The sequence below is a fragment of the Furipterus horrens genome, unplaced genomic scaffold (assembly GCF_987537825.1).
Source record: "Furipterus horrens unplaced genomic scaffold, mFurHor1.1.pri manual_scaffold_2, whole genome shotgun sequence".
NCBI lineage: Eukaryota > Metazoa > Chordata > Mammalia > Chiroptera > Furipteridae > Furipterus > Furipterus horrens.
This window is the reverse complement of record NW_028327172.1, coordinates 237,434-265,148: the sequence shown is the minus strand read 5'-3', so window position 1 is coordinate 265,148 and position 27,715 is coordinate 237,434. Positions and strand designations below refer to the sequence as shown.

Sequence of the window (27,715 nt, the reverse complement as noted above, 5' to 3'; positions counted from 1 at the left end):
TGTCCAAGGTGAGCCTGGGAGAGCTCAGAGACCAGCAGACTGCCTGGAGGCCAAGCCGGGGCAAGGGGAGCCCAGCCGCCACCCACAGAAGGAGCCGCACTTGCAGGGAGGGAGGTACCAGCACCAGCCGGTGGGGTGGCCCCCTTGGGGTGAGCCGAAAGCACCGGACTCAGTCCCTGCAGTGCTGAGGAGCAAAGCGAGCAGAGTAAGCCTGGGGGCAGCAGGGTGCAGAGGCCCATCACACCACCGGAGCCAGCTGATCCTGGCACCCCAGAAGTGGGGGTGTCCCTACCCAGCATGGGGAGGGGCAGGATGGCTGGGCTCAACGTGACAGGTCCAGACACTCCCCTCTAGGTGTGAAATTCTCCCAAAAAGTTAACAGGAAACAACTTCCACCTAAGGAGAAGGCAGCCCCTCAGGCCAGGGCCCTTCAAGAGGCTGGGGCAGGGGACCCTCAGCCAGTGTGGGGCTTCAGGAACCGGCACTTTCCTCCTTTGTTTGAACTTTCAGGGTCTGTTCCCAGCCACCCCCAACCACAGCCAGCTCCTGCCCTGCCCCCACAAGCCCCAGGGCCACACCCCTCTGAGCAAGGACCCCAGGGAGGCAGGAGGCCGGCACAGTGGGGGCTGGGGCAGTGAGGATGCAAGCTTCAGGTCATTGTCGATTTATTTGTTCTGTTTGCTCATGGAGATGACAATCAACCTGAGGCCAGAGACCCCAGGACCCTTCCTTCCCACTCGGGCACAGGGCCCGGGGGTTTCTGGCGTAGCGCCCGCCTGGAGACCTCTTCCTCCGTCCGCACGCCCACGCGCCTTCCCCGGGCGTGGGCTGGAGGAAGGTGCCGAGAAAGGGCTCAGTGCTGCAGCTTGGATCCCCCCCGTCCCAGCCGTCTCGGGGATCGGTGGACCATGTCAGTAACACGTATGTGGCCGGGGGCAGAGTGGGTCCCAGAGCTTGGTGTGGCCCTGAGGCCGAGCACAGAGAGGGGACCACGGCCCCAGGACAAGTGCCAGCCTGAGCAGCCTCCAGAGCCAGGAGCACAGAGCACACGTGCACACACACACACGCACCACACATGTGTGCATGCCAGCCCCGCTGGGACAGGGCTGCCCCCACGCCCCTCTGGAGCCAGGCTGTGCGCTGGAGCAAGGGAGGCCCGTCCAAGGCTCCTGGTGGGAACCGGGGGACGGGACAGCAGGCCTGGGCCTGGGCAGGCACACGGGGCAGGTCAGTGCAGAGCCGGCGCCGCCTCCCTCGTGGCCTCCACAGGCCCGGACGGGTGCCCGTCCGCGCTATCCGCAGCCTTGCCCGGCTCACCGCTGCTCTGCTGCTTCTGCCGCCGTGTCTCCTTGTACCGCAGGGTGATGTCCCTGGGGGCAGTGGGGGCTGCGTCACCCAGCCGTCTGCAGAGGCCTCCGAGATGGCCCTGCATGGCCAGGCCGGGGAGCATGGGCCCCGCAGGACCCCGGAGCCAGCGACACCCAGCCCGGGAGGTGGGCGCCCTCACCGCAGAAAGAAGCGCCAGACGGTCCAGGTGAGCACAAGCACGGAGCCGAGCGTCCAGCACTGGGCGATGTAGAAGGGCAGGGACAGCGTGAGTGTGTGCGGGTCGTACTTGACCACAATGAGCAGCTCCGTGGCAGTGATGGCGGCCACCAGCCAGGCCTGCTGGCCCAGCTTCTTGTGTGGCTTCCTGCGGGGAAGGGGCACGCGGTGAAGGGCGCCTGCTCCGGCAGCCCTGCCGCCCCCCCGGCCCCCCCCCTCCCCCAGCTCACGGGTCATCCATGAAGTCGTAGATCTCCCGCATCGCCACGCCACCCACGTTCACGAAGAACACCAGCCGCAGCAGCACCAGGTAGTGCTCGGGGGGCAGCCACAGCACGAACTTTAGGTAGAACGTGTTCAGTTCTGCCAACAAAAACTGCCAGACAGAGGCGGGTGGGCGGTGGGCCGGGTGCCCGCGGGGCCGCACATACGTGGGCCCCGTGCCCACTGGGCCACACGCAGGCTGCCAGCCTTACCACCAGGATGATGCCGCACACGGCCAGCCAGCGGCGCAGGCTGGAGGCCGGCTTCCACTCGAAGCGGACCCAGCTGTAGGGTGTGAACTGGAAAGCGATCCTCTTCATCTTGCCCCTGGAGCCGGAGGTGGGGTGGGGGTCAGCAGGGTCCTGGTCGCAGGACCCCCCCAGGTACCACGAGACGGATGGGAAAGGAGACCCCACTCAGCAGTCCCAACAGCTCTTTTCCTGAACTGTTTTTCTCTTAAATGCAAAGTGAGCAGCACAGAGCCTGCAGCTACTTCAGAAGGTGGTCTCTGGGAAGGGCTGTCGGGGTGGCAACACTGGCCAGGGGAAGCACTGCCATCCCGGCCTCTGTGAGGGCCTCGGTGGGGTTCCCGCTGGCAGCCCAGGGTCACATACCAGGTAGAGGTCATAAGAGGCAAAAACCTCGTCCGTCACCCACCCGGCCGGGACCCCCGTGGAGCAGGGCACTTGGGGTACATACTTGTAGGTCGGAATGTTCCAGAGGCCCTGCCACTTGTATGTCTTCAGGGACAGCCACTCGAGGGTCTTCATGCCGCAGTAGATGCCCAGCCCGTTGCAGACCAGCACGTCCATGATCCACTGGGGGCGGGAGGCGGTGCCGTGGGCCCTGCAGCCCCATCCCGCCGTGTCAGGGGCCCCGCGCCCACGCCCCTCCCCAGGGCGCCCCGCACCTACGTGGTCCCACCAGCACTCGCTGAAGTTGGGCAGCTGGTGCTCCAGGCTGTACTCCAGGAACTCGAACATCACGCTGACGACCGTGCACGTCCACCAGTCGCGGATCATCAGGGTCTGCAGCCGGGGGACGCGCACGTGCTGTGTCCGTCGCCTCCCGTCCCGCAGCCTCCACGCGCCACACGCTCCCTCAGGAGCAGGGGGGCACTGGGCAGAGGCCTCGGCGGTCTCTCCGTTGTCCTCACCGGCCACCACATGCCAAGGACAAGTGCATGCGGGGGTCCCCCCCACAGCACCCTCCGGACCGCGGGCTCACTCGGCGCTGCGGCCCCCAGGCCACTGCCATCGCCCAGACCACGGAGCAGCAGCCCGGGAATGATGAGCGCCCCAGACCCCGGGGCGGGCTGCATGCCGGGACCCCCAGCCGCCAGGGAGAGCGCCTCACCTTCAGGTACCAGCCAATGAAGTGTGCAGGCACGAAGCCGTCCAGCTTGTCCTGGGGGTGGGCGAGCACACGCAGGCCTCACGCGTGCCCCTGCCCCGTGCGGCCCCCACCACCCTACCCGGGACCAGGCCCCTGGGGCCTCCCCGCCTGGCGGCCGCACTGCCCAGTACACATCGCTGCGGCCACAGCTCACCCAGCCCCTGGGCCCCTCCGAACAGCGCCAGCCGGACCCCAGGGACGTTCCGAGGCCTTGCGCACACGCATCGGGGCGCGTGTGGATGGCACACCCTAACCCCGAGGACAGCAGGGTGCCCGTGGGGTCCACCCCCACCAAGCGGAAACACCCAGCACGGCGCCCCCCGCCCTGCCCCAGCCCCTCGCGGCGGGCGGCCCTCACCCAGACGTTGTGGAAGGGGTCAGTCTCGTTGTCGGCGTCGTAGATGAGGCAGTTGCCCCCGTAGTCCCTCTCTGGCAGAGGGACCCCCAGCTTCGGGTCAACATACTTCAGGAACTGGCGGCCGTCCTGGACGGTCTGCAAGGCCAGCGCCCTCGTCAGCGGGGCGCGCGCTGCCCCCGAGGCCAGGAACCGCACGGGGGCGGCTCTGTGGCGCTCACCACCCCCCACTGACCCGCAGCCCACGAGCCACCCGTCAGGGCGGGGCACACGGGGGTCCTGGGGACGCTCTGCACCCCCGAAGGACCAGCCGCAGGGCGTCGCTGGTGCGCCACCCGTGGAAGGGGCGGAGGTGGCCCCAGCACCGGGGGGTGGGGGTGGGGGGGTGCTCAGCTCACTGGTCCTGCCGCCCTCTCTCCTGTCACTTGTGCCAGGACAGCCTGCACCAGACCCGCAGACACCCTGCGGCCGTCCATGGTGACAGAGGAGGACGCCCGCACGCCTGTCCTCAGGACCCCGGGCCCCCACCCCTGCCCCGAGTCTGCGGGGGTTGGAGTCACGTGACTAGGCCTGTCCTAGGCTTGGAGTCTCGGGAAGCGTCCCAGCGGTGACGTGACACATCACTGGCTGCCCCGTGCGGTGCCCACACAGGACCCGGGGGCGAGAAGGGCCGTGCCCGCGTCAGCGGCTGGTCCGCAAGTCGGCGGATCTTCGGTTGCTCAGCCCTTGAATGTGGAAACCTGCACACACGGAGGACGCCTCGGTCCGGGCATCCGAAGGCCGACGCCCCCACGGAAGACGGACGGATGGACGGTGACGCTCCCTCCGCAGCAGCCGGCAAGGCCCCGCGCGCGGCCGCCCCTTGCTGACGCGGCCCCGGCAGATGCGCCCCCGCCGCGGGCGGGAGGCGGCCGCAGGGAAGGGGTGCGGGAGAGCGACAGGGCGTTTACAGACAGGCGCGCACGTCCCTGTCCCCGTGCAGTCGGCTGCGGGGCCGCCGGGAGCGAGCCAGCGCCAGGACTCCGGGGAGGACCGGCTGGTCGGGGGTGCGCGCGGTGGGGCGGGCGCTGGGCTGCGTCCGGCGCCAGAAGAGAGGGAAGGGCTCAGAACTACCAGCCGCAGCAGCGTTGCCCCGCGAGCCCGGCGGCCGGAGCGCCGGCCTGTGCACCCAACGGTCGCAGGTGAGACGCCCGGCGGGGCGCGTGCCCGCGCTGTGGCCCCGCCCCCGGTCCGCGCGCGGGAGAGGCGACCAGTCGCTGCTCCCCACCCCCCCAAAACCAATGAGCGCGCCCTCGGTGAGGATCAAAAACAAGGCAGAACCGAGTAAAGCGCGAGGCCGCCCCCAGCAGCGGGCCCCGGGAGGCGCACGGGCCAGGGGGGCGCGCGCCCGACAGCCAGCGCCCGCGCGCCGGGTTACAGCCCCAGCACCGCCCCGCGGGCCCGCAGTCCCGCCCTGAGTCGACGTTCGCGCGCGGCCGAGGGGGGCCCGTCCTGAGCGCCCAGGGAGGGGCAGGACGCCGGAGGGGTCGAGGCGGTGCGGGCAGCGGGGAGCTGTGTTGGCCGTTTGCACCGTCACCCCCGACAATCACGAGAAAAACGCCGGACAAATCCCGAGTAACCCTGATCCCCAACCGGAACACGATGCGCAGGCAACTGCGGAGCACAGCCCGCGGCCAGCGGCGGACCGCCAGCCCCCGGGGAACCGCGCCCCGGGGACGCCGCGCTGGCTCCAGCACGGAAGCGGACCGACGGGCCACGGCACATTCACGGGGGCGCAGACTCGGGGACCCTCTCGCCTGACAGAGAAAAAGCCCTTGGCCAAACCCAACACCCTTCCCTGATAAAAATGGTCAACACACTAGACACCGAGGAGAAGGGCCCCGACGGCCGAGGCTCCTCACAACCGTCCAGGGACCAAACGGGGCACATGTCACCGTCACAGCCCCGACGGGCCTCAGGGGCCCAACCACGAAACGTTCCGGGATCCTGGGCTTTACGGGTGTGGCCCTGAGACGGCAGACACGCACCAAGGGCCCGGGTGGCGGCCCAGCCCACAAACAAAAACAAACACACAAACGCCACGCACGGGCCCAGGTGAGCGGCCCTCAGGCACCCGACGCGGAGGCGCGGCCGCCACCCGAGCCCGCGGGGGCCTCCCTGGAGCCCCGTCCCAGACAATAGGGCAGAGGCCGCAGCCGCGCAACCCCAGCCCCGCAGCTCCGGCCAGGGGGTCGGGCCGGCCCCTCGGCATCCAACTGGAGGTCCTCGGCCGCCTGAGGACGGGCCAATCAGGGGCCGGGGGCGGGGCTTCCGCCCACGCGCGGCTCCCTGGGCTCTCCCCGCGGAGACGCTGATGGTCCCCCCTGGCCGTGCGGTGACAGCCAGCACTGCGTCAGCGTTGGGACCTTGTGCGTTGCCGTGAAAATGCAAAGTGGTGAAGACACTGTGGACACCAGCGTGGAGGTTCCTCAAAAAGCTAAACAGCCCCGGCTGGTGCGGCTCAGCGGACTGAGCGCCGGCCTGTGGACCAAAGAGTCGCCGGTTCGACTCCCAGTCCGGGCGCAGGCCTGGGTTGCGGGCCGGGTCCCCGGTTGGGAGCGCGTGTGAGAGGCAACCACATATGGATGCTTCTATCCCTCTTTTTCTCCCTCCCTTCCCCCCTCTAAAATAAAATACTTTATTAAAAAAAGGCAAAAAGACTTGAACACTTCACCAAGGGGGTGTCTGCACGGCTAAGAAGCGCACGAGAAGCTGGTCGCCATCATCAGCCACTGAGAAACGCAAACCAGAACGGCGACAAGACACAGCCTGACCGGGACGGGACACCTGGAGCTGACGCGCTGCTGCTGGGGCAGCACACCGGGGCCTCTGGGACACAGCGGGCAGAACCGGGAGGCGGGGCACCGCCCACGCGACAAGACACGGCAGCACAGCCCCGGCGCGCAGAGCGGCTCTGCTCACGCAGCCTCAAACCAGAACCATTCCAACGTGTCTCGGCATCTGCCGAAGGGACAGACTGTGGCCCGTCCGTGTCAGGGGGAGCGCTCGGCCACGGAAAGGACTGGAGTGCAGACGACACACACATGGCACGTGTTTCAGACAGCAAAGGCCACACGGTGCTCAGCTGTGTGCACAGGGGACTCTGGAGGAGAACAGTCCCTGGTTGCCAGCCACGGCTGAGGCTGGGGAGGCGGAGTGCCTCTTGGGGTCACCCCAGGGCGCCAGGGAGGTGGTGTGCCTCTTGGGGTCACCCCAGGGTGCCCGTGGGACGGGGCTGTTCTGTGTCCTAATCGTGGTGTTTACACAAATATGAACACGTGTTAAAATTCACAGAACTGTACACCTACCCTAAAAAGTACAATTTACCATATGACCATAAACTACCCAGCCACGCACAGATTCCTGAGACCATGAACGGGAAAGTACTTTGAAATGGAAGATCACCATCAAAATGTGGGTTCGTTAAATTAAGCAAAATGAGGAATATTAACAGAAGAGACATGAGTGGCAACAAATCCTTATCCAGCATTTACCCTGGAGACGTGCTTCTGACCTTCCCCTGACCATCCGGCAGACTCCAGGAGGGAGACAAACACAGGAAGGCACAGCTGGGCAACAGCAGGACCAAACGCCCAGGGGACGGGCCTGGGCCCACCCTGAACACCAGAGCATCGGTCCTGGCGTCAGAGGTGCTTCTCCCCTAGCGTGGGCCCCTCACCCAGATCTGGAAGGCGGCCCACCAGGCGGCCCAGTGGGACCCAGTCCGTCCACTCGGCCTTAGTCGCGGCCCTGCCCACCCACCTGACCCAGAGGCCGTCAGGGCAAGGCCTGCGCAGCACAACCTGCACCCAGGGCTCCAGGCCCGCTGAGCTCCACGCTCAGAACGGCCTGCTGAAGGGTGACGTTCTGGTCACCCCGTGACCCGACCTCCACCCACTTTTGTTGGGGTTCAGCCTTATTGCTGTGGACCTTGAGAAGGACTCCCTGTGGTTAACTGGGCAGAATTCAGGAGCAGAGTCCAGCACCCGTAAGAACAGAGCCTCCCGCACAGACTGGACCTCCAGCCTCCTGGCTGTGCTGCCACCCTCCTGAGCCCACCTCACAAAGGAGCTCCCAGCGTCGTCTTCCGACCGACAGGCGGAGACCTGCCCCGTTCAGCTGGAGCTGAGCAGATACAGCGCGGGGGCTGACACTGACCAATCAGAGCATCTCCATAACCACCAAGCAGAACATGTGAAGCTGACCACTCAGGACAATGCCGTGTGGATCCATCAGACTGCCAATCTGGATTCCTCATTTCCACAGCAGTGGACCAATCAGGAAACTGGGCAAGAACTTTCTCTATAAAAGGCAGCTTTCCCTTTGTGTCCAGGACACCCACTCTCCGTTTCCTCCAAGGCTGCCTTCCCTGGTTTGCAAGCTGTTCACTTGAATAAAAGTTTCTCCTGTCTTCCACACTTCAGATTGCGAACTTTTAATTTTTTATTTTTTAGGATTTTATTTTTAGAGAGAGGGAAGGGAAGGAGAAAGAGAGGGAAAGAGACATCGATGTGCAAGAGATGCACCTATTGGTTGCCTCTCGCAGGCCCCCAAGTGGGGACCTGGCCCGAAACCCAGGCATGTGCCCTGACTGGGATTCAAACCCATAACCCTTTGGTTTGCAGGCTCAGTCCACTGAGCCACACCAGCCAGGGCAGACTGCGGACTTTCGATGACAGCTCTGGAGGGGCTCATGCGCAAAGCCTTCTTGGTCACCTCTCACTTACCTGGGGGCCACGTCATCACTTAAAAGTCCCAGTTTATCCCACCAAGAAGAGCAGCTCACCTGGAAGAGTATGAAGATGAGAAACAGCTCGTAGACCACGCTGACGCACAGCCAGAACCGCCAGTACGCTACAAAGACAGAACGCAGCGTCAGGGAGCCGGGCCCAGGCCCCGGACACACCCGGTGCTCCGGCCCCTCCAGGTCTGGCAGTTTATAAGGCAAGGCCTGACTCAGAAGTGAGCCACGTCTCTCTCAAGGTTTTCCTTCCTCCCCTTCCTCTCCAGTCCTGAAAACTTGACTTCTTCCTTCTCTCGCTGCAGCACAGAACAGAAACAGAGGCAGAAACTCCGCCCCGTGTTTTGACCCCACACAGGCTGTGGGAGTTTTCGGTGGATACCTTTTGTCACATCAGCAAAGTCTTAATTCTAGTATGACAAGTTTTTATCACAAAGGAGTACGAAATTTCATTTTTCTGCATTTAGGAGGATCAACTTTTTCAGGTTCAGGAACCCACTCTGGTCGCCACGACCTGTTTTAAGGAACTCTCTTCAGTTTCGAACAGGACACTTAGGGACTTGTCCCCGTGGTGATCATGTTAACGCTGGAAAGTTGCTGAGAGAGTCGCTCTTAAACGTTCTCAGCGCCAAAACCTAATCACCCGAGGTGATGGAGGCGGTGACGGCCCCGCAGTCCGTGTGCGTACCCAGGTGCCGTCACGCCTCGACCTTGCCGCGTGCTGTGCGTCTGCCAGGACTGCTGCACCCCCACCTTTCACACGCGCCAGCGGGAGGGAAGCTGTTCTCACTGCGGGACGAGGGGTGAGAGTGGAGAGGGAGGCGAGAACTAGCCTAAACTGAGAACGGTGACTTGTCCCTCCCGAGTCTGGATAACCCTGATTGATGAGGGTCCAAGACCCTGCTCTCCCTTTGCTGACGGTGCTGGGGAAATCTCGAGTTCACCGTGCACAGTGGCTGGTGTGGCTCAGCTGGGACGGGTGCGGGGGAGGGTGCCCGCTCCACACCCTCAGGGGCCTGGGCTCCATCTCACCTGCCTGAGGAAAATCAGCCGCGGAGGGCTACTGGGTGGGCAAACGTAGGTTTACAGTTGTGAGCATGCGAAACAGTTTCTTCTGTGTTACCGTTTCCTGTTATTTATTTGTGCTACAAGTGTAAGCCAACTTCTGCCCACCCCGTCTGAAAACCCAGCCCGGCACCGGCAGAAACCACCACCGCCGTGAGTGTTTAGGAAAGTTTGATGACGCAGTTCGGGCTGGGGACATGGGGCTATGGGGGCAGGAAAAACGTGGGAACGCCTCCCTGGCCCTCGGGCTGTATGTAACAGCCACTACAGGAGCTCATGGTGCGGCCTATGGGTGGCTCTCTCCCCTAGGGGCTGCTGCAGGCAGGTGATAGCCCCTGGGGCCTCCCTGCCTGCAGGCGCTGCCCACAGGCTGCAGAGCAAGCCGGAAGGTGACCTTCCCCTGCCACTGCCGGCCGTCCTCGCACACCTGCTGGGGGCAAGCCCCCACACCCGCCCAAACAGAAGGGGGGTGACCTCAGAGTCCCTGTCACGGCTGCCCACCCTGTGGTGCCTACCAGGGTCCCTGACCTGCCCACCCCTCCCCCGAACACCCAGCAGGCCCTCCCCCTACATTTCAACCCAAGAAGGTTGGTCTCCCATCTCCCTGACTCAGTACCCGCCCCCGCCCGCACTCTTACTTTCTTCCCTGACATCCAATCTGGCCTCCCCAACAGCCCTGGTGACGGCCTGGTTTGCTTGGGCTTTGGGAGGGAGCAGGTGAGAACACCAGATCAGAGGGAAGGACGCTATTCCCACGGGCAATGCCGGTTCCCGGGTGGAGCGAGGCCCAGGGGGCAGCAGGGAGCCGCGGCCCGCAGCAGCCCCTCTGTGCAGCCAGGACCCCTTCCTGCTATCACCCTGGGCATGCTGCGCAGGAGCGCTGCCTGACAGGAGAAGCTGGAGGGTGTATGCCCCCACGCCCCCACCCCGCGCCCACAGCACGTCTGGAAGGACCTGCCCCAGGAGAGGCCGCCTGTCCCTCACTGCGCAGCTCAGGGCTTGCACAGAGCCACGGAGCGGAAAGAGGGGCCGCGTGGGGCACACACCGCCCACTGTGCTGCGTCAGCGCCCGGCGCCGCATGGACGCACAGCGTCTTCCATGACCGCCCAGCTTCTGCCGGGCTTCCAGCCAGGCCGTTATCTCACTTCCACCCCCGCCCCCTGGCTGGGGTCCCCGCTGCTCCGAGGCACGTGCTGGCCCTGAGCAGGTGGGGAGGCCCTGCAGCTGGCCGGCGCTCGGGGTGCTCAGAGATGGGCGCCTCGCTGACGGGCATGGCGCTCACTGGGCCGCGGACGCATCCCTTCTGGGGGCCGCTCGGTACTCATCCCGGCTCCACCTCCCAGGACCTGTCAGACGGACCCCCGGAGACGTGCACACAGGTGTGTGTGTGGACATGCGCTACAGCTAAAACTGGAACCCCCGTAACATACAACCACCTAGGACCGGTTAAATTAACTAGTTTGTTCAAAGGTCGGCTAAGCAAGCAGCTGGTAAAAGCCAGCTGCTGAGCGAGAAGCCAGGACGTGCCGTGTGAAGCCCGGGGCGGAAGACGCACCGCGTGGGACCTCTCGCACGGCAGGACTCCAGCCTTCAGAGCGGGGTGGGCGCAGCCGCGCACAAGCACGTCGAGGCTCAGCTGGAGCTGTTTTCTGAGAGTGGCGTTGGGTTTTACGGAACGCCTCTCGTATTTTCAAAAATTTCTACAATAAAGGTTGCACCCACCCTACTGTGAGAAGAAAGGTTCTGCTGCCGAGCTGCGGCCCTTCGGGAGAGCCAAGCACACCCCGCCCCGGCCCGCGCATCCTCCGGCTCCAGGGTCCCGGGGTGGGCAGGACTCCCCTTAACTCTGGGGGTGGGGACAGAGGCAGGACGAGTCGCCGCAGACAGCACTGCAATGGCAGGGCAGACGCCTCACGCCCCAGGCAGAGCACCCGCTGGAGCCCACCCCAACCCCGCCGGACGGCCCTGGGGGACCCTCGTCTGCAAGAGAAGCCCCTGAGGACGATGGGCGGGCAGAGGCAGGAGGTGAACGCACTGCAGGACGGGATGAGGAGCAAGATTGAGGGGGGCTGGGGGGGCAGAGAGGCTGAGGCGCAGGCACACACCACTCGTCCTCCTCCAAGGCCCCGGGGAGGGCAGGACGGGCCCACCAGCAGCAGACTGCACGGCTGTGGACGGCAGAACCGCCACGTGGGGACACACGCAAACAGAAAGGCAAGTTACCTGGATGAGGTCTGGAAAATGGCCCGTCTTTAGCTTGTGTGACTCCAAAACATAAGAAAACCAAAATACTGGCCACGATACCTCTGCAAATAAAGAACAAACAGCCCTTCAGTGTGTGTCAGCGCAGGTCCGAGCCGGCTTCTCTTGGCGGGAGGTGGGAGGGACCCCAGGATGCCCATGCAGTGACAGCCCCGACGCCAGTGGGCAGGGTGGCTGGACGTGGGGCCTGGGGGGCAGAGCTGCGCGACCCGGTGGCAGGAAGGGCTGGCCACCTGGGCATACCCCGCGGGAGAAGCTCCTCTCGGGGGGCCGTGCGCTGTGCCGGGTCAGTACCATGGTGCCTGGGCTTCACGGGTCCATACGCCCGTGGGGCCCCACATGTACGTCCGCCATGAATTTGGTCATTTTCTCCAGCTACTCCGTCTTACGTTAATCTGATTATTAGTCCAGCCAGAAGAACGGAGAGGTGGGAGGAGAATGATCTTTTCTGCCCCCCGTGACCCTGTCTAGCGAGCCAGCCAGGAGCGCTGCTGCAGCCACAGCCGAGGCCGCGCGTGCGGCCGGAAGCAGCGGGAGGGGAGCCCCGCAGCCTCCCGTCTCCTGCTCGGGTCCAGCAGGGTTAAAGGTGGACGGCCGCCCTCCGTCAACACCCGTGAGGCTGGCTCCTTGTGCTGGTGACTTCCCTCCCAGAGACGGTGGGTGATTTCTTTCTGTGCCTCTCGTGTCATTTGTCACAAGAAGGAGGGACACCCATGGAGCCCGGGTGTGGGTCGGGTGCCTCCCAGGTGGGGAACCCCCCACGCAGGGAGCTCGCGGCCCCTCCGGAGCAGCGTCGGCCAAGGCTATGCTGCGGGGAACTCTGAAGACCCGGTGAAGCTTCTCCTCCGTCTCATTCTGCAACCCTGGCTTCGCCTCTGGTCGCCACCCTCTGCAAGGTACACGTAACGGGGCGCACCTGCTGCCCTGTGGGACAACCCAGGGCCCGAGGGTCTCTGCGGCCATGGCAGCCCACCCAGGAGGGAGTCATGAGGAACCCAGACTGTGAGGGGCTGTTGCCTCGACCGCGCTGCTGCTGGCGTTGAAACAATGCCGGGGCCACAGTGAGCCGCTCTGTGGCAGGAGGCACCTCCCGTTTGTGGGAGACTGGAGACCCCGTGGGCACTCCACCATCACAGTGGCTCAGGTGACAAAGGTCTGTGCTGTGTCCACTCCGGGGAGTGAACTTCTGGACCGCGGGCTGCACAGTCCGCGTGGCGTAAGCGTCTGTTCTGGGCCCGGGAGGCGCTCCGGGCGTCTCCGTAGAAGGCTGACTGGCTGAGCGGCCGCTGAGTGACAGATCTGCTGCCACTGGCCACCGGCCCTCTGACCTGGGGGTGTTTCTGAGAGCTTCCCTGTCACCGTAACAGCTGTTCTATTGGTTCCTATAGGAAGACCAAGTGACTAAACAATAAATACAAAGAAACATAACAAATGCAGACAGACAGAGCTGGGGAAGCCTCACTGCCGCCGGCCGTCTCGCTCCCCCCGAGTCTACGGACACTGAGAACCATCAGGTTAACAAGCAGGAGAAAGCGGGCAATGCTGATGGGAGCCAGAGAGCAGACAGAAAGGGCAGCCACGCACCCCACGCAGGGAGGCCAGGGATCTTGTTAAGAGATGGGATCGAGGAGGCAGCTGCAGCTGGGGTCACAACACAGGGGAGCCTGCAGCCAGCGCGAGTGCCTGCCTGAAGGGCCAAGGGGGCCCTACGAGGCCCTGGCACCGTGTCGGGGGCAGGGGGTAATGGAGGCGAAGGCTGACAGGACCAGGGTCCCTGGCCTTTCTACTTAAGCAGCAGGACACAGACCAGGGGAACCTGCAGGACCCACCCGCGACACGGGGATCATGGATGGCGGCCCCGACTCGGCTCCGGGCACAGGAGAGGAGTGGGATCGATACAATTATGAGAACCGGGAAGCTTTCAGCAGGCTTCATGGGAAGAAGTGACGCCATCTGTATCGACAGTTCAATGGGAACAGATGTTGCCTGGCCGGGCGCAAGGTTCCCGCCCAGAATTTAAACCCGAAACCTGCTCACGAAGTCCCAACGGCGCCACAGTGAGGATGTGAGAGCTGAAGCCTGTCAACAGCTCCCCTGGCAGGTCTGCTGTGCAGGACGAGCGCAGGGCTGAAGGGGCAAAGGCACCAGAAACGAGGGGCTGCGGGCAACCCCCGACCTAAGGCCCCCAAGGGGTCCCACTCCGCCCCCTACACCCAAGGCGCGTGCAGAGCCCAGTGAGAAGGGAAACGAGACCTCGTTGTCCCCGACCGCCCCCCGCCAGGGGCAGCTGCTCCCCTGCGCTGGGGCCTGGCCTCAGTCCGTTACCGGGACGGTGGGAAGTGCGGCCTCTGCTCCCTCTTGCCCGCCTCCCCAAAGACCTACTGTGTGTCCCGGCGGAAACTGGGCCAGGTACCCGAGAGGGCCAGCAGCTTCGTGGTCAGACGTTCTGGAAACCGGAAGCTGGAGGCACCTCCGGAAGCCACACCAGACCTGTGGCCAAGGGGGGGGGGCTCCCCAGGGACTGCACGGTACCTGGGCCCAGGTTTGTCGGCAAGAACAGCACGACAGCATTTCCTAAGTAGTTCCCACACAACTGCTGGGAGCAAGTAAGCGAAACAATGTAGGTAGGACAGAGGTTTGGGGGTGAGCTCTTCAGCAGTAATTATATTTGATGTGAACTTAAAAACGGTTCCCTAAATCTCTCTAAAACTTTAAAGTTTTGCTAGCTAAGTGATGGGAATTCATTGAATATCCTATTTCCAAACAAGATAAAACAATGAAACATTAAATACTGAACATAGATTTGCCAACTTTGGCTTCTTACCACAGAGAAATTAATATTTATGTCTCTTAAGAAACATGTCTTGTGCCTCATTGAAAGATCGTTCTATGAAAAAAGTGTATTTCTAGAAATTAATGTACTTATGAATTTACTCATCTAAAGAATACTGATTCCTGCCCTGACTGGCGCGGTGCAGTGGGCTGGATGTCGTCCCGCAAACCGCAAGGTCGCCCGTTCAAGTCCTGCTCAGGGCACGGTCCCCAGTTCGGGGCGTGTGAGAGGCGACTGACACTGATGTTCCTCTCCCTCTCTTCCCCTCTCTAAGAGTAAATAAAAATAAAAATTAAAAAGATACGAATAATAATGGTATTGGAAAAACCATGTATACCAGAAAAGTAGGGTATGTTTTAGCTTAAAAAGAGGTGTGAGAGGTACTTCCGTCCCAGGGCAGGGCAGTGGCTCTGTCCTGAAGAGGTCAGAGGACAAGAGACACAAAGGGACATGGGAAGCCGTCGCGCTCACGGGGAAGAGACACGCACACTCGCTCTGGACACGGCTGGGTGGGCAGCCGTCACCTCGCGTCACTACCGGCACTGCACCAGGACGCGGCGCCTGTCACCTGCTGAGGAGAGCGGCCGTCTGCTGGCTGCTGGGCTTCGTGCCGCCGGGATGACGGGAGAGCACGGACGCCCCCCGCAAGAGGTCACAGCCACCGTTGTTCCCGCAAAGACAGCAGCCACGGAATATGAAGCCTGGGGCCCGTTCTGCTTCCTCCTCAAACCCGGCGCCGGACTCTGTCGCCCGGACGCCTTTGTCCTGTGGCCGCCATCTGCCCGCCATCAGAGTGAGTCACACGGCAGGCGGGCTGCGGGACCCCGACCAGCCCGGCTCTGCGGTGTCTGCGCTCCCTCGTCCTCCCGCTGCACAGAGGCCGGCCGTTCCCACGGCGATGCTCCCTACGGGTCATCAACACGTGCTGGGGCTCTGAGTGTCGCTTCCGGGTGGGCCGACGCCTGCGCCGTGAGAGGCTCTGAGGACACGTGTCTGCACGTGCGGCGGGCCTTCCACAGCCTCCAGTGGCCGGGACACCCGCCCCACTGAGCACAGTGCCCCGGCACAGGGGGACATGCCTGCAGTCCTCCTGGGATGGTCCCCGTCCGTCACCCGTGACCCACAGGCCAGGTCACAAGAATTACGGGAAAGCTGGCTTCCAGCAGAAGAGCTCTTAGCACGAGACAGGATGAGCTGACGGGGAGGATCGCAGCGCTTGTGACTTTTTGCCTAGAACTCTGCTGGCTCTTAAGTTAGCTGTGCCTTCGTGACATGGCACGCCACATCTGTCTTCCCCCCACACAGCGGCTCCAGGACTCGGGCCCTGCCCGCGAGCAGCCACCTCCCCGTCCACGCTGCTGTCCGCTCCAGCTCGGTAGGAATCTGTCCCCCGTGAAGACGGGTTCTGCTACCAGGGTTGGGACTGGAGGTCACACCATCAGACGGGACCGGAGAGCTTTAAGGGACTGCGAGGAAGGCTGACTGACAGGAACCAAGAAGGAGCCGGAGACGCTGGCCGGGCGCCGTGCGGGGGCTCCCAGCAGCCTCGCCAGGGAGAGCACGGCCACCTCCGGCAGGTGCAGGGCATGGAGCCGCTGTGAGGACCCAGATCTACAGACGCTGCAGGCGAAGTCCTTGCCTCGGCGCCTCTGGCCCCGCGATCACGCTCAGCCTGGAGATGCCCCAGAAAAAGGCGGGCAGCACAGACCTCAGCGCCCAGGGCTCAGCACCGGCCCTGCCCCTCCCGTGCCAGCTTCAGGCCGCGTTCCCGGACACGAGGCCACTTGGCTGATAAGCGGCACAAACGAGGTGATGTTAGAGAGGACAGTTATCTCAGCAGCACAGCTCTGCGAGTCGCGTCACCGCAGTTCCGTCCGACCTGTGCCCCGGACTCTCCAAACTAACGCACGCTTCCAGCGGCTCCCCCTTCCCGGGCCTCGGAGTCACTGAGAACTGAAACGCCCCTTCCCCAAAGCTGCGCAAGCCGGACACAGACTTCTGAGGAGCCACCGTGCCGGGACCCTAGGGACAGTCCCGTGCCTCCCTCAGAGAGGGCGCCAGACAGGCCCCGCTCCCCGGAGGCCCTGAGAGGGCGTCCACACGGCCTTCCCCCTGCCCGTCCTCAGAGCCCAGACTCCGGGGACCATCGGTCGCTGTTTCCCCTTCGCCCCTGCAGAGGTGCCTCGTATCAACTACCGGATTCCTGGCACCCGAGGCCGAACCCGGCGAGCCCAGGGCGTCCCCACCTCAGGAAACAAGACACACTGTCTAACTGAGGCACTCTCACGGCCGAGTCTGGCTCACGGGACGTGGAACGATCCACAGACCAAGCTCCGGACCGTGGCACTTCCTGGGGAGTCTCAAAGGCAGGGCGCGAGGGGCTCAAACAGGCGCCCCCAGACGTGCCGCTTCCGCATGGGGAGGATTTTGAGCGGAAGGCCATCAAGGCGCTGTGGACTCACGAGAAACCTTTACCTCTCCCTTGAAAACCTTAAAATCGTGGCCTTGCCCGTTGTAAGAGTTACTAGCAGAAATCACTTTTTGACCCACGATGGGGCAGGGCAAGCAAGCATCTGACTACTGACCGTCTGCTCACCCGGCGATGACCCCGCAAGCCGCCAAGCCTCACGACACCCTCTTCTGGGCACGAACCTGCCACGCGGGCGGGGCTCCCCTACGCACACAGGGAGTCGCCTGGCTGTGTTTCCTGTTCATCTGCTCTGTCTCCCACAGGTTCGAGTTAGACTGGCCAAAAGAACCTAGGAGGGTAGAGGAAGGGTTCTTCCCCTGGACAGTGTCCCAGAGCCTGCTTGTCTGTCACCTACTGAGGACGTCTCGGCTCCTCCAGTTCTTGGCGATCGTGAGCAAAGCTACTGCAAGGACTCGTGTGCGGGTGGCTGTGGACGCACACTTCCAGTCCATCCGGACGGACACCCAGGAGCAGGGCCAGCAGGTCAGGAGGGGAGTGAGGTCCTGCGTGACCCTCACCTGTCTCCAGACCGCTGCCCATCTGCGCTGCCCCCAGCGCGGGGGACGGTCCTGCTCTGCGCACCTTCGCTGGCCTTGGTGTCATGCGTTTCTAACATCTTCTCCAGCGAAGTGTCTGCTCAGACCCTCTGCCCACATCTGAACTGTGCAGTCTGTTTTCCTGTCATGGCATTTTAAGAGTTCTCTGCGTATTTTGGATGAGTCCCTTATCAGATATGTTCTAAGAATATTTCCTAGCAGCCCGTGACTTGTCCTTCCTGGTCTTGATGGGACCATGTGTGCACTCACTCGTATGTGTTTACATAAACATGTGAGTGTCCCAACGTTCCCACCAGGAGACGGGTCACTGCCCCCACGTGACGGAACACTCTGGGCAACGCGTCGGCCGCCGGGACGCACCTGTGGGGGTCATCACCACCGTGCCAAGTGAAAGCAGCCACACGCGTGCCCGCTGGACGGCTCCACGTCACGAGGCTGCACAGTGGGCGGGAGGACCCGCGCCGGCAGATGGGCAGCTGCCGGGCCAGTGGGGAGGGCCGGCTGCGCGGGCCGCAGCGCTCGGGGACGACTCAGCTGGACCTGCGCCAAGCGGCAGGCTGGCCGGTGTGCTGTGGACACGCACTGAGCGGTCACTGCAGCTGGACACGTAGGATATGAGGCTCTACGGCACCCCCAAGAGTGACAGAGCTGTCAGAGCCACAAAGAACAAAGACACACAAGCCAAACAAAAAGCTCAAGGAAAACAATTTTCTAAATTTTTAACATCTTCATTTTTGAGAATAAGCGTAACCTATACATGAAAGCTTGCCCAGGGCATCGAGAGCTCTGAAGTAACAGGAAGCCAGCCCTGCGGCCTCCCAGACCCTGGTGGGGGCAGGGCACTATCCCCAGAGTGCCTCGCACAGCCCAGGTGGAGGTGCTGGCCCCTGCGGGGGTGACCACTTGTCCCCTGCGCTTGGGAGGCACTCTTGCTGGGGCTCACCTTCCTCCTGTGACAATACTTACCAGTGACTTTGGGCCTGCACTTCTGCCCTCACTGCAGCTGCATGGGGATGCCTGCCCAGCTGTGCCACGAATCCTCCACACCAACGTGGAGCGTCAGAAAGGGGTGCACACACACTGCACCCCTGGTCCCTTCCAGGCCCCAGAGAGTCCTGCACAGGATGGAGTCTCCAGTCACAGGCCCGACAGAAAGGTGTCCGAGAAACCACACCAGCACCTCCCCAGTGAGACACGTCCCCTCGCTGAGGTCCGCCGTTCCTCCAAGGAACCTTCCTGCAAAGCCCCCCGTTTTCTCCATAAAATAACCTTCCTCTCCTCTGCTTGGTCCACTTACTAGAGCTTGATTGTCCCCATTTGCAATTCTTTGTTGCTCCCAAATACACCCATTTTTTTTCTGGTGAAATAACTGTTTTATTTTTGAAGTCAACAAATCCAGCTGGAGGAATTCACGGAAAAGATCCAGTTCCACTTGGAAACCCCGCGAGGCAAACGTGGGCTCCTGCCAGCCAACAGCCTGCGTTTCTCCTGCACCCACGGGGACCTGCTGCAGAGAGGCAGTCTGGGGGCCCCGCCTGCCCCCGGCCCATGGGGCTGTGGGCGGACGCCCAGGGCTGGAGTGGCACAGCTGGCTGGGAGGCAGTGTGGGAGAGGGGGCGGGGACCCCGGACAGTGGAGCCGGGACCACAGGTGAGCACGAGGCAGCACAGCCCTGAGTCCGGGCCCCCAGCAGCCGTTTCCACCCAGGAGACAAGCTGGGTGACGAGGCCCGCGGCAGGTGGCCCTCCGGCACCCGCATGGTCAGCAGGCCCAGCACACACCTGGCAGGGAGCCCCTGGGTCTTACTGGGCTGCTGACACCTGCAGAGGGCAGGACAGGGTTCACGCCACACTCCCTGCCAGGTGTTAAGACCTTCCAACGGGGAAGGGTTACAGGCCCCGGCCCCACCCACCAAAGCTGACCGGGGTCCCTGGCACTGCCGAGCCTCGAGTGCCCCCCCAGCCTCTGTCCCCGCCCTAGCGCCAGACCCCCGCTGGCCTCCTCCTACCGTCCCACCAGAGCACGTGGGGCCCAGGCCCCGAGATCAGAAGAGCGACGGGGTCTTGTGGCCCTGGGAGCAGCGGCCTGTCCAGTGTTAGAAAACCCCCAGAATGAGCTGCGAAGCCCGCCTGCCGCCTCACACTGGCTCAGAAGCCACGGGCTCGGGCCACGGGCGCCAACCCGCCCGCCAGCCTTTGTGGGAGATGCTACTGGGAAGACCATCTGCCAGACAGTCGGCCGATATCTTAAAGCCGGTTTAGACGTTAGTATCAATGCAGACGAAGGGTGTTCGCTGATGGGGAGCCTCCCTGGTCACAAAACTGTCCAGCCCCAGCCCCCAGAGCCCCACTCACAGGCCCCACCACTGTGATGTATGACGAGAAACGTGCATTTGGTCCCTGTCCCCCTTTCTGGCAGAGCCCATGAATCCCTTGGGCTGACCGTGACGACAGCACTGAGGGGTCTGCTCTTACGTGAGTGAGGACAGGGGCTCGTCACCCAGAGAACCCACCCCGTGACTGGAGGGGGACCTTCCAGCCCCGCCCCGACCTCAGGGGAGGGCACAGGGGCTGAAGGCCGAGCCCACCGCCAGCGGCCAGCAGTCTCCGTGGGAACCAGGACGGGTCCTGAGAGCTTCTGCGCTGGAAGCAGGCGGGGTGTGGGGACAGTGGCACCAGCGCGGGGCCCCGCGCCACTCGGCTCCGCGGCCGTGCCCAAGCTCCAGTGCGCAAATGCTTCTCTGAGTCCTGAGAGCCACTCTGGCAAATCACCAAATCTGAGGAGGGGTCAGGGAACCTCTGATTTACAGCTGGACATCAGAGCGCAGGGGACGACCTGGACTTGCGACCGATGTCTGGGGGTCGGGAAGGGAAGGCTTGTGGGCCGAGCCCTTCGCCTGCGGGGCCTGATGCTCCTTTGGGTAGAAGGTGCCAGAAGTGGGGAACCCTGCAGGACCCGCACTGGGGGCCAACACCCCTCTCAGACCCCATCGCTGGAGTGGCATTCTGGTCTCTCAGGGGCCCTGGGAGAGGCCGCCCTGGGGGAGGTGCTGGGGCCTCCCAGTCGGCCCAGGGCCCTGGCCTGGCCGCAGAGGGACCCACCCAGCCCTGCTGGCTCTGCATCGAGGCGCGGGGCCTGGTTACCTCTTGGTGTTATAGGCTGTGTCCTGGGGTGTCTCTTCCAGCAGCGTCACGTAGCCAAGCACGCAGGTGAGGATGAAGAGCACAGTCAAGGTGTGCGCGCGCCTGAAACGCAAACACACGGGGCGCTCAGAGCCTGGGGGCGTGGACACCGGGCGGCAGCCAGACCACCAGGAGCGAGGGAAGAACAGAAATGGCAAACAAAGTCTCTGAAGCCCGTGTGGCCACACAGGAGGCTCAGGGCTGCGCACTGTGGCCCGGGAACAACCCCGAACACCGGACACAATGTGAGAGCAGGCGGCACGGTGCAGGCGGGACACACGTAGAGGAAGGCAGGACGGGGACGGGCTACCGAGTGCAGGTGTCAGGACTACATGCCCCGACCCAGACGGCACTGCAGGGGCGCTTCCGCGGGATGTGGCCAAGCAGCGGAGGCACAGGTGCGTCAGCTGCCGGGTCTTGGGGAGCAAGCAGCTCCCACCTGCTGGGGAGGGGGCTCCAGGAGCCACCTAAGCGAAAGCCCTCGGAACTGCACACTGTTGTAAGGTGGTCACCTGACTAAAACAAGACTGCAGAAAGTCACGGGATAACCCCTTGCTGGCTCAGGGCCCCGGCAGGACAGGCCCACACGCCTGCGGGAAGGCTCACCCCAGAGGCCGGGACGGGGAGGAGCAGGGAGCATGACCCCTCAGGCCGATGCGCACGCAACCCCAGCAGGCGGACCGACAGTGTGCTGGGCTCCCAGGGGCGCCTGGCGGGAGGCGTCCACCAGGAGAGCAGACGAGACCGTCCCAGGGCCCCCTCCATGGACGGATGGCCACCCCGCCAGGAGAGTTCTCGTGCCGGGGAGGTGTCTGTGACAAGATAAGACAGGGTCCGAGCGTCCTGGGGGAGAGACGGGACAGCAGGGTCCAGGAGGGACCAGGGCTGCTCAGGGACGCCAGTGCCCACGCATGAGGGGCTTGGGGTGGGCACAGCACGTCCCTGCAGGTGCCCGGCAGCTCTGCGGCCCACCAGCCACAGTTCCACACGAAAGCCTCTGCCCTGTGTCTTTAGCACGACTTCCCACAGACACGGTGGCGCTCCTGGCGCTCCGTCACGCCCAGCCAAGGAGCAGGGCAGCTCTGGCCGGGCCCCTTCCCCCGTCCGCAGACCTGAGGGTTACCCGAAAATACAGACCACCCTTGCCCTTGATGTAATGCTAATGCTGCCACTCAGGCAGCCCCGACAGGCCCTGGGAGACAGAGGTAAGGAACAGGGAGGGTCTGCGCTGCCCTGGCCACGCAGGAAGGGGACAGAGGGTTGAGGGCCCGGAGGAAGGGTGGCGGCACTAGTCTTTCCTTGAGAACTGAACCAAGTGGTCCTGGAGAGCAAGATGCAATCATCTTCAAAAGCCTTCCTGCTCTGCACAGCAAAGAAAACCCTCTGGGAGGCAATGTTTACAAATCATAAAACTGATATGTGGCTAATATACAAAATATATAAAGAATTCATGAAACTCAGTAGCAAAAAAAAAAAAAAAAAAAAATTCCGATTTGAAATGGCAGAAGACTTGAATAGACAGCTTTCCAAAGACAACACTGAGGTGGCCAACACACATGAAAAGATGCTAATAACGATCAGAGAAACTCAAGTCAAAACCACGAGATGCCACCTCACAGCTGCCGGAGCGGCGACCATCAGCAAACCCACACACAGGCGCCGGCGAAGGTGCGGAGCAACGGGGACCCCGGGCGTCCCTGGTGGGTTTGCAGGCCGGCAGCCACTGTGCGAAGCGGAGTGCAAGGCCCTCACAGAAACTAAAATGGACCTTCCTTATGACCCAGCGACTCCACGTCTGGGTATTCCTCTGAAGGAAACAAAAACACTAACCTGGAAACACACGTGCACCTACATGTGCCCAGCAGCCCTGCTTCCGACGGCCCAGAACGCGAGGAGCCTAAGCTTTTCCCCATCAGCAGACAGTCGGACAGAGAAGAGCTGGCTGTGCCCTGGGCACACAGGGACACGCTCCTGGGCCATCGAAAAGGACGAGGTCTGACCATGTCAGCTCCACGGACGGACCGCGCGGGCCCTGTGCTGAGGGGAGTAAGTCAGACTCGACAGACAAGTACCCGCCGACGCGTCTCCTAGCTGGAACCCGGAGCACATCACAGACGCACAGGTAAGAAAACAGACCGGGGGTTGCCGGGGGTGGGGGCGTGGTGGGGCGGGTGCGCAGTGGGTGAGGGGGCAAAGGAAACTAAACAGCTGTTCTCCTGACCGAACATCTCGAACACCCCTGTGTCAGTGCTCTTCGCTGGCAAGCAGCGATGTGCACAAGGTGCCCGGCTGAGCCGTGCGGCTCCGTGGCCGGGCGGCGGGCCAGTCCCCGGCGGGGGACGTGTCAGAGGCACCCACATGTCGCTGTTTCTCTCTCTTTCTCCTTCGCGCCCCCTCTCTCTAAATAACAAATATGTTTTTAAAGTAAAAGGCAGCTCCCTGCAGTCCCGAGCTCCTCCCAGCGTGTTCGCGGTGACAGCACTTTGGCGGAGAAACCGCACGAGCAGCCCGGCTGCACGCGGGCGAAGGCGTGGGTGTGGAAACCGCCGCTGTTACTGGGACGAAGCCGCATCTGTGCCGCGGGGCTCGATCCCCCACGAGGCACCTGCACGAAGACGGGCCCAGGGCCACGCCGGCCACCTGCGCTCCTCCGTGTCTCCTGTGAACTTCAAGGTTCCCGCTTTGACACTTTTCCCTGGAGAAGCCACACAGCACAGCAGGAAAACGGGGATTTTAATATCAGATTTGCCACCCACCATATTTGTGGCCTTCAGCAACCTTACTCATCTTTCAGACCGTTCCCCCATCTCTAAAGTGGGAGTAGAAGTACTAACTCGCAAGGCTGGTGTAGGAAATAAGAGCGTTACTGTAAGTCTGATTACACAGAGGGGCCCTGCCCTGCACAGCGCGTTCCCCTGGCGGCGGCAGCAGGACGTGCGGGAGGCTCTGTAGGCATGCCTGCCCTGCTCCCCCCGGGGCCCGGAGGACAAACCCGCCCTTGGGTCTGGAGGCTAATGGGTAACCCTGGGAAGGTTTGGGTCCTGGGATCCGGGCACAGGACAACAGCGCCCGCAAATCCTGTGGCTTCGGTCACTGGGCAAGGGTGAGCGTGAGAGGACAGCTGGCTCCCTGCCGCAACGCGGGGAAAATACCCGGTTGTCAGCCACTCCTAGAAAGGCCTGCGCTCTGTGCCGAGTGGGCAGGAAGGCGGGCCTGCCAAGAGAAAGCGCGAGGTGTGGCCGGGACGCGAGTGCACAGCCGCGCCTCGGCCAGGACAGGCCAGACCACAAGCCTGTCCCAGGCGTGCGAGCGGCATCGGGGCCGTGACGCTGGCCGCACGACCAGAAAGGTGACAGCTGGGGAGTCCTACCTCCCAGATATGGGCAACGCCAGCAAGCCCCTCCCCCACAGCGACTGAGAAAGGCGTGTTCCGGCACCCAGACATCTGAAGCACCCCCACACCCCGACCGCTCCTGGGAGGGAGACTGTGGGGCAGTGGGTAAGGCGGAGTGCTCGACCAGCCACCCCTGGGTCAGCAGGGGTCTGGGAGCGTGGCAACCCAGCGGTCATTCAACCTACAGGCCACCAGCGCCCCTCCAGGGCAGCAGGTCCCAAAGCACCCCCCAAGCAATTTTCCGACGCCGGCAGACACATCTTCGCGCAGGCCCCTGAGTCTATGGATGCTGCACGTTTCCATGGAGACCAGCACAATCAGTAGAAGAAGCAGGGTCCTTGCCACCTCGGCACCCCGTGGTCCTCGCACCCCCTCCCATGGGCCCGGTTTGTGGAAGCCCACACCCTGTGGCTGACAACTAGTGACACAGGAACCCCAATCCTCCTGTGCGGCCTCCACACCCCATCATGGGCCCCAAAGAATCCAACCTTCTTTGAAAGAAAAACCTCAAAAGCATGGTGTTGAACCATGCAGAAGTTCCTCTGAGTGACCTTGGAACACAAACGCATTTCCAAAATACATATACTTAGCCCTTACGTTAACTTTTCGTAATATTCATTATTTTTTTAAAAGATTCTACTTATTTATTTTTTAGAGGAGGAAAGGGAGAAAGAAAGAAACACTGACTGGTTGCCTCTCACACGCCCCCACCTGGGAACCTGGCCCATAACCCAGGCAGGTGCCCCGACTGGGAATCGAACCGGCAACCTTTCCGTTTGTGGGGACGATACCCCACGTCCCTTCGGTAGACTCTGCGCCTCGTGAGTTCCAGGCTTGTACCACAAGCTTCCTGCTTAGTTCTACAACAGTCCCTGGCACCCAGTAGGGGCCCGGCCACGGTGCTCCGCATCTCCAAGGGTCACCAGCTGGTCTGGGAGAGGGTGGCGCCCTCCTTCCTGCAGCCCGAGCAGGACAGCTGGACCCACATAAAGCATGTCCCCAGGCCCCAGCAGTGCTGGGTCACAGTTTGGGGCCACACCCCTACGGACACCCCACCCCTCTTCCTCCACTGGCTTCTGGGCTCCCAGAGCGCAGCTGGCTGGCACCCACCGGAAGGGACGCCCCAACACCAGCCTTCCTGCACCTGTGTTGAGTCTGGCACAAACCAGGGCCCCACGTGGCCCGGACACACCTCTCCTGAGCTTTGTCCTGTGCAGCGGCCGGCAGGCTATCCACACTCCCTGGCCAGACCTCTGGCAAGTCCCACCGGTCCTCTGAAGGCTGCTGCCACGCGGCACCCCGGGGCTGTGACAGGGCTGTCTCTGCCCTGCGCTCCCGGGCCGAGGCCGTGTCTGCTTTCCCTCCGTTCTCCAGGACTCAGAGGCCAGCAAAGGCTGCCCTTCGGCCCAACAGGGCGGCACCGAGCGCAGAGCACGAAGCATGCTCTCCAGCGCGTGGCATGGACTTTGTAAGCGAGCAAAGGGAACCTCGGGAAGGTGAAGGGCTAGCGCTAGATCAAGGTCACGGAGCCCGCAGGCGGAGCGGCCGTCCTTTCCCGGACCCCAAACACACAAGTGTCAAACCCCAGGGAGCGAGAGCACGCAGTCTGCCAACAGAGGCGCCCGTCGTCCGCCCCCCGACCGCCGGCGAGGCAGGCCCGGGGCAGCCCGACCCGGCACCTGCGCTGGGACGCACACCCCCTCCAGTCCCGGCGGCCAGCGTCGGGCCCGCAGCGCTGCGAGTTCACGTGACGGAGGTCGGGGAACGCCGGGCTCAGGTGCGTGCTGAGCTGAGTCCTCGGGGATACGGGCGACAGGGGCAAAGATGCTGGGGGCCACCGGGGGGCCGGGCCGGGGCACGGCGGCGCGGGTCCCGGAGTCCCTCGGTCACCCCCCTCCGTACCGAGCCCCGAGCGACCTGGCCACGCCCCCCGCGACCCCGGCCGGCCCCGGCCGACGGCTGCCACTCACCAGAAGAAAGTGTTGGTGCCGTCGTCGTAGACCTCGGACTCGGTGCTACGGCGGCCCACGGGCGCGCTGCTCGGCGGCTCCTCCAGCGAGGCCTTGCCCGCGGGTTCAGGGGACCCGGGCCGCTGCCCCCCGGCGCCCCTGCGCTCGCCCCGCCGCATGGCACCTCGGCCCCGAGCCGCTCCGCCCCGCGCCTTGACCTCACGCAACCGGGTCACCGCGAACTCGCCGCGCGCGGCGCTCGCCGGCGGGGTCTCCGGAGAACAGGGGCTGGGGGCGGCTAGGCAAGGGGGCGGTGCATTGTGGGACGTGTAGTCCGTGCTCCTGGGCCGCGGGGCATGCTGGGCTTCGTAGTCTCCGACTTCACTGGTTAGAAGCGGTGCTTGCTGGGAAGGATGCCGCCGGGTCGCTAGGTAACCGGAGCCCGCTGGTGGGGTGCAGTGTCGCTCCAGAGGGGCTTGACGCCGGGGCTCCTCAGACCCAGCTGCCCAGGCGGCCTGAGCTGAGCGCGGCCCGCAACCCCGCCCGCGCTTTCCTGGAGCGCCTTACTAGCGGGCCCCCTACCCCAGCCGCAGGACTCCCCAGCTGTCGCCTTTCTGGTCGTGCGGCCAGCGTCACGGCCCCGATGCCCCTCGCACGCCTGGGACAGGCTTGTGGTCTGGCCTGCCCTGGCCGAGGCGCGGCTGTGCACTCGCGTCCCGGCCACACCTCGTGCTTTCTCTTGGCAGGCCCGCCTTCCTGCCCACTCGGCACAGAGCGCGGGCCTTTCTAGGAGTGGCTGACAACCGGGTATTTTCCACTCGTCGCGGCAGGGAGCCAGCTGTCCTCTCACGCTCACCCTTGCCCAGTGACCGAAGCCACAGGATTTGCGGGCGCTGTTGTCCTGTGCCCGGATCCCAGGACCCAAACCTTCCCGGGGTTACCCATTAGCTGCTAGGAGCCCCAGACTCGGGCCTACAGGGTCATCCGGCGGCCGGCAGTAGTTCTGCAGGATCTCTCGTGAAATTGGCCCATGGGAATAGTGGAGACATTCTTATTTGGGGTGACTCAATTTTTGAATATAGACCGGCAACTCCCCTCGTGGGAAAGTGAAAACGTGCACACAGTCTTGTACCTAGACGTTCAGAGCAGTGTTGGCCTCCAAAATAAAATAGCCAGTCTTGGCTGGTGTGGCTCAGTGGATTGAGTGCTGGCCTATGAACCAAAAAGTCACCGGTTCGATGCCCAGTCAGGACACATGACTGGGTTGCTGGCCAGGTCCCTGGTTGTGGGCTTGTGAGAAGCAGCCACACATCAATGTTTCTCTCCCTCTCTTTCTCCCTCCCTTCCCCTCTAAAAATAAGTAAATAAAATCTTAAAAATATAAAAATAGAGCAGCCAGTTATTTTACCAGCAAAGGGGGTTTATTCAGGAATAGCAGAAAATTGCAATTTGGGACAAGTGTGCTGCAGCAAACACTACAGGCAAGTCCAGCCCTGGCTGGTGTGACTCAGTGGACTGAGCGCCGGCCTGCAGACTGAAAAGTTATGGGTTCAATCCCCAGTCAGGGCGCAGGCCTGGGTTGCGGGCCAGGTCCCCAGTTGGGGGCTTGCGAGAGGCAACACTTGTTCTCTGCCTCTTTTTCTCCTTCCCTTCCCCTCTGTCT

At 63.2% G+C, this 27,715-nt stretch overlaps 1 protein-coding gene across 1 annotated transcript; it reads right to left on the bottom strand.

Moving 5' to 3' along the window:
* Positions 1-648: 648 nt before the first annotated feature.
* Positions 649-26,562, bottom strand: PTDSS2 (phosphatidylserine synthase 2). The gene is made up of 12 exons (XM_090292094.1): positions 26,074-26,562; positions 20,671-20,772; positions 11,629-11,711; positions 8,385-8,452; positions 3,563-3,697; positions 3,166-3,216; positions 2,724-2,837; positions 2,509-2,627; positions 2,022-2,136; positions 1,776-1,921; positions 1,508-1,693; positions 649-1,370 (listed from the first exon to the last, which is right to left on the bottom strand). The coding sequence occupies exons 1-12, from the start codon at positions 26,229-26,231 to the stop codon at positions 1,229-1,231; spliced, it is 1,419 nt and encodes a 472-aa protein (XP_090148220.1). The 5' UTR covers positions 26,232-26,562; the 3' UTR covers positions 649-1,228.
* Between the last annotated feature and the right edge of the window lie 1,153 nt (positions 26,563-27,715).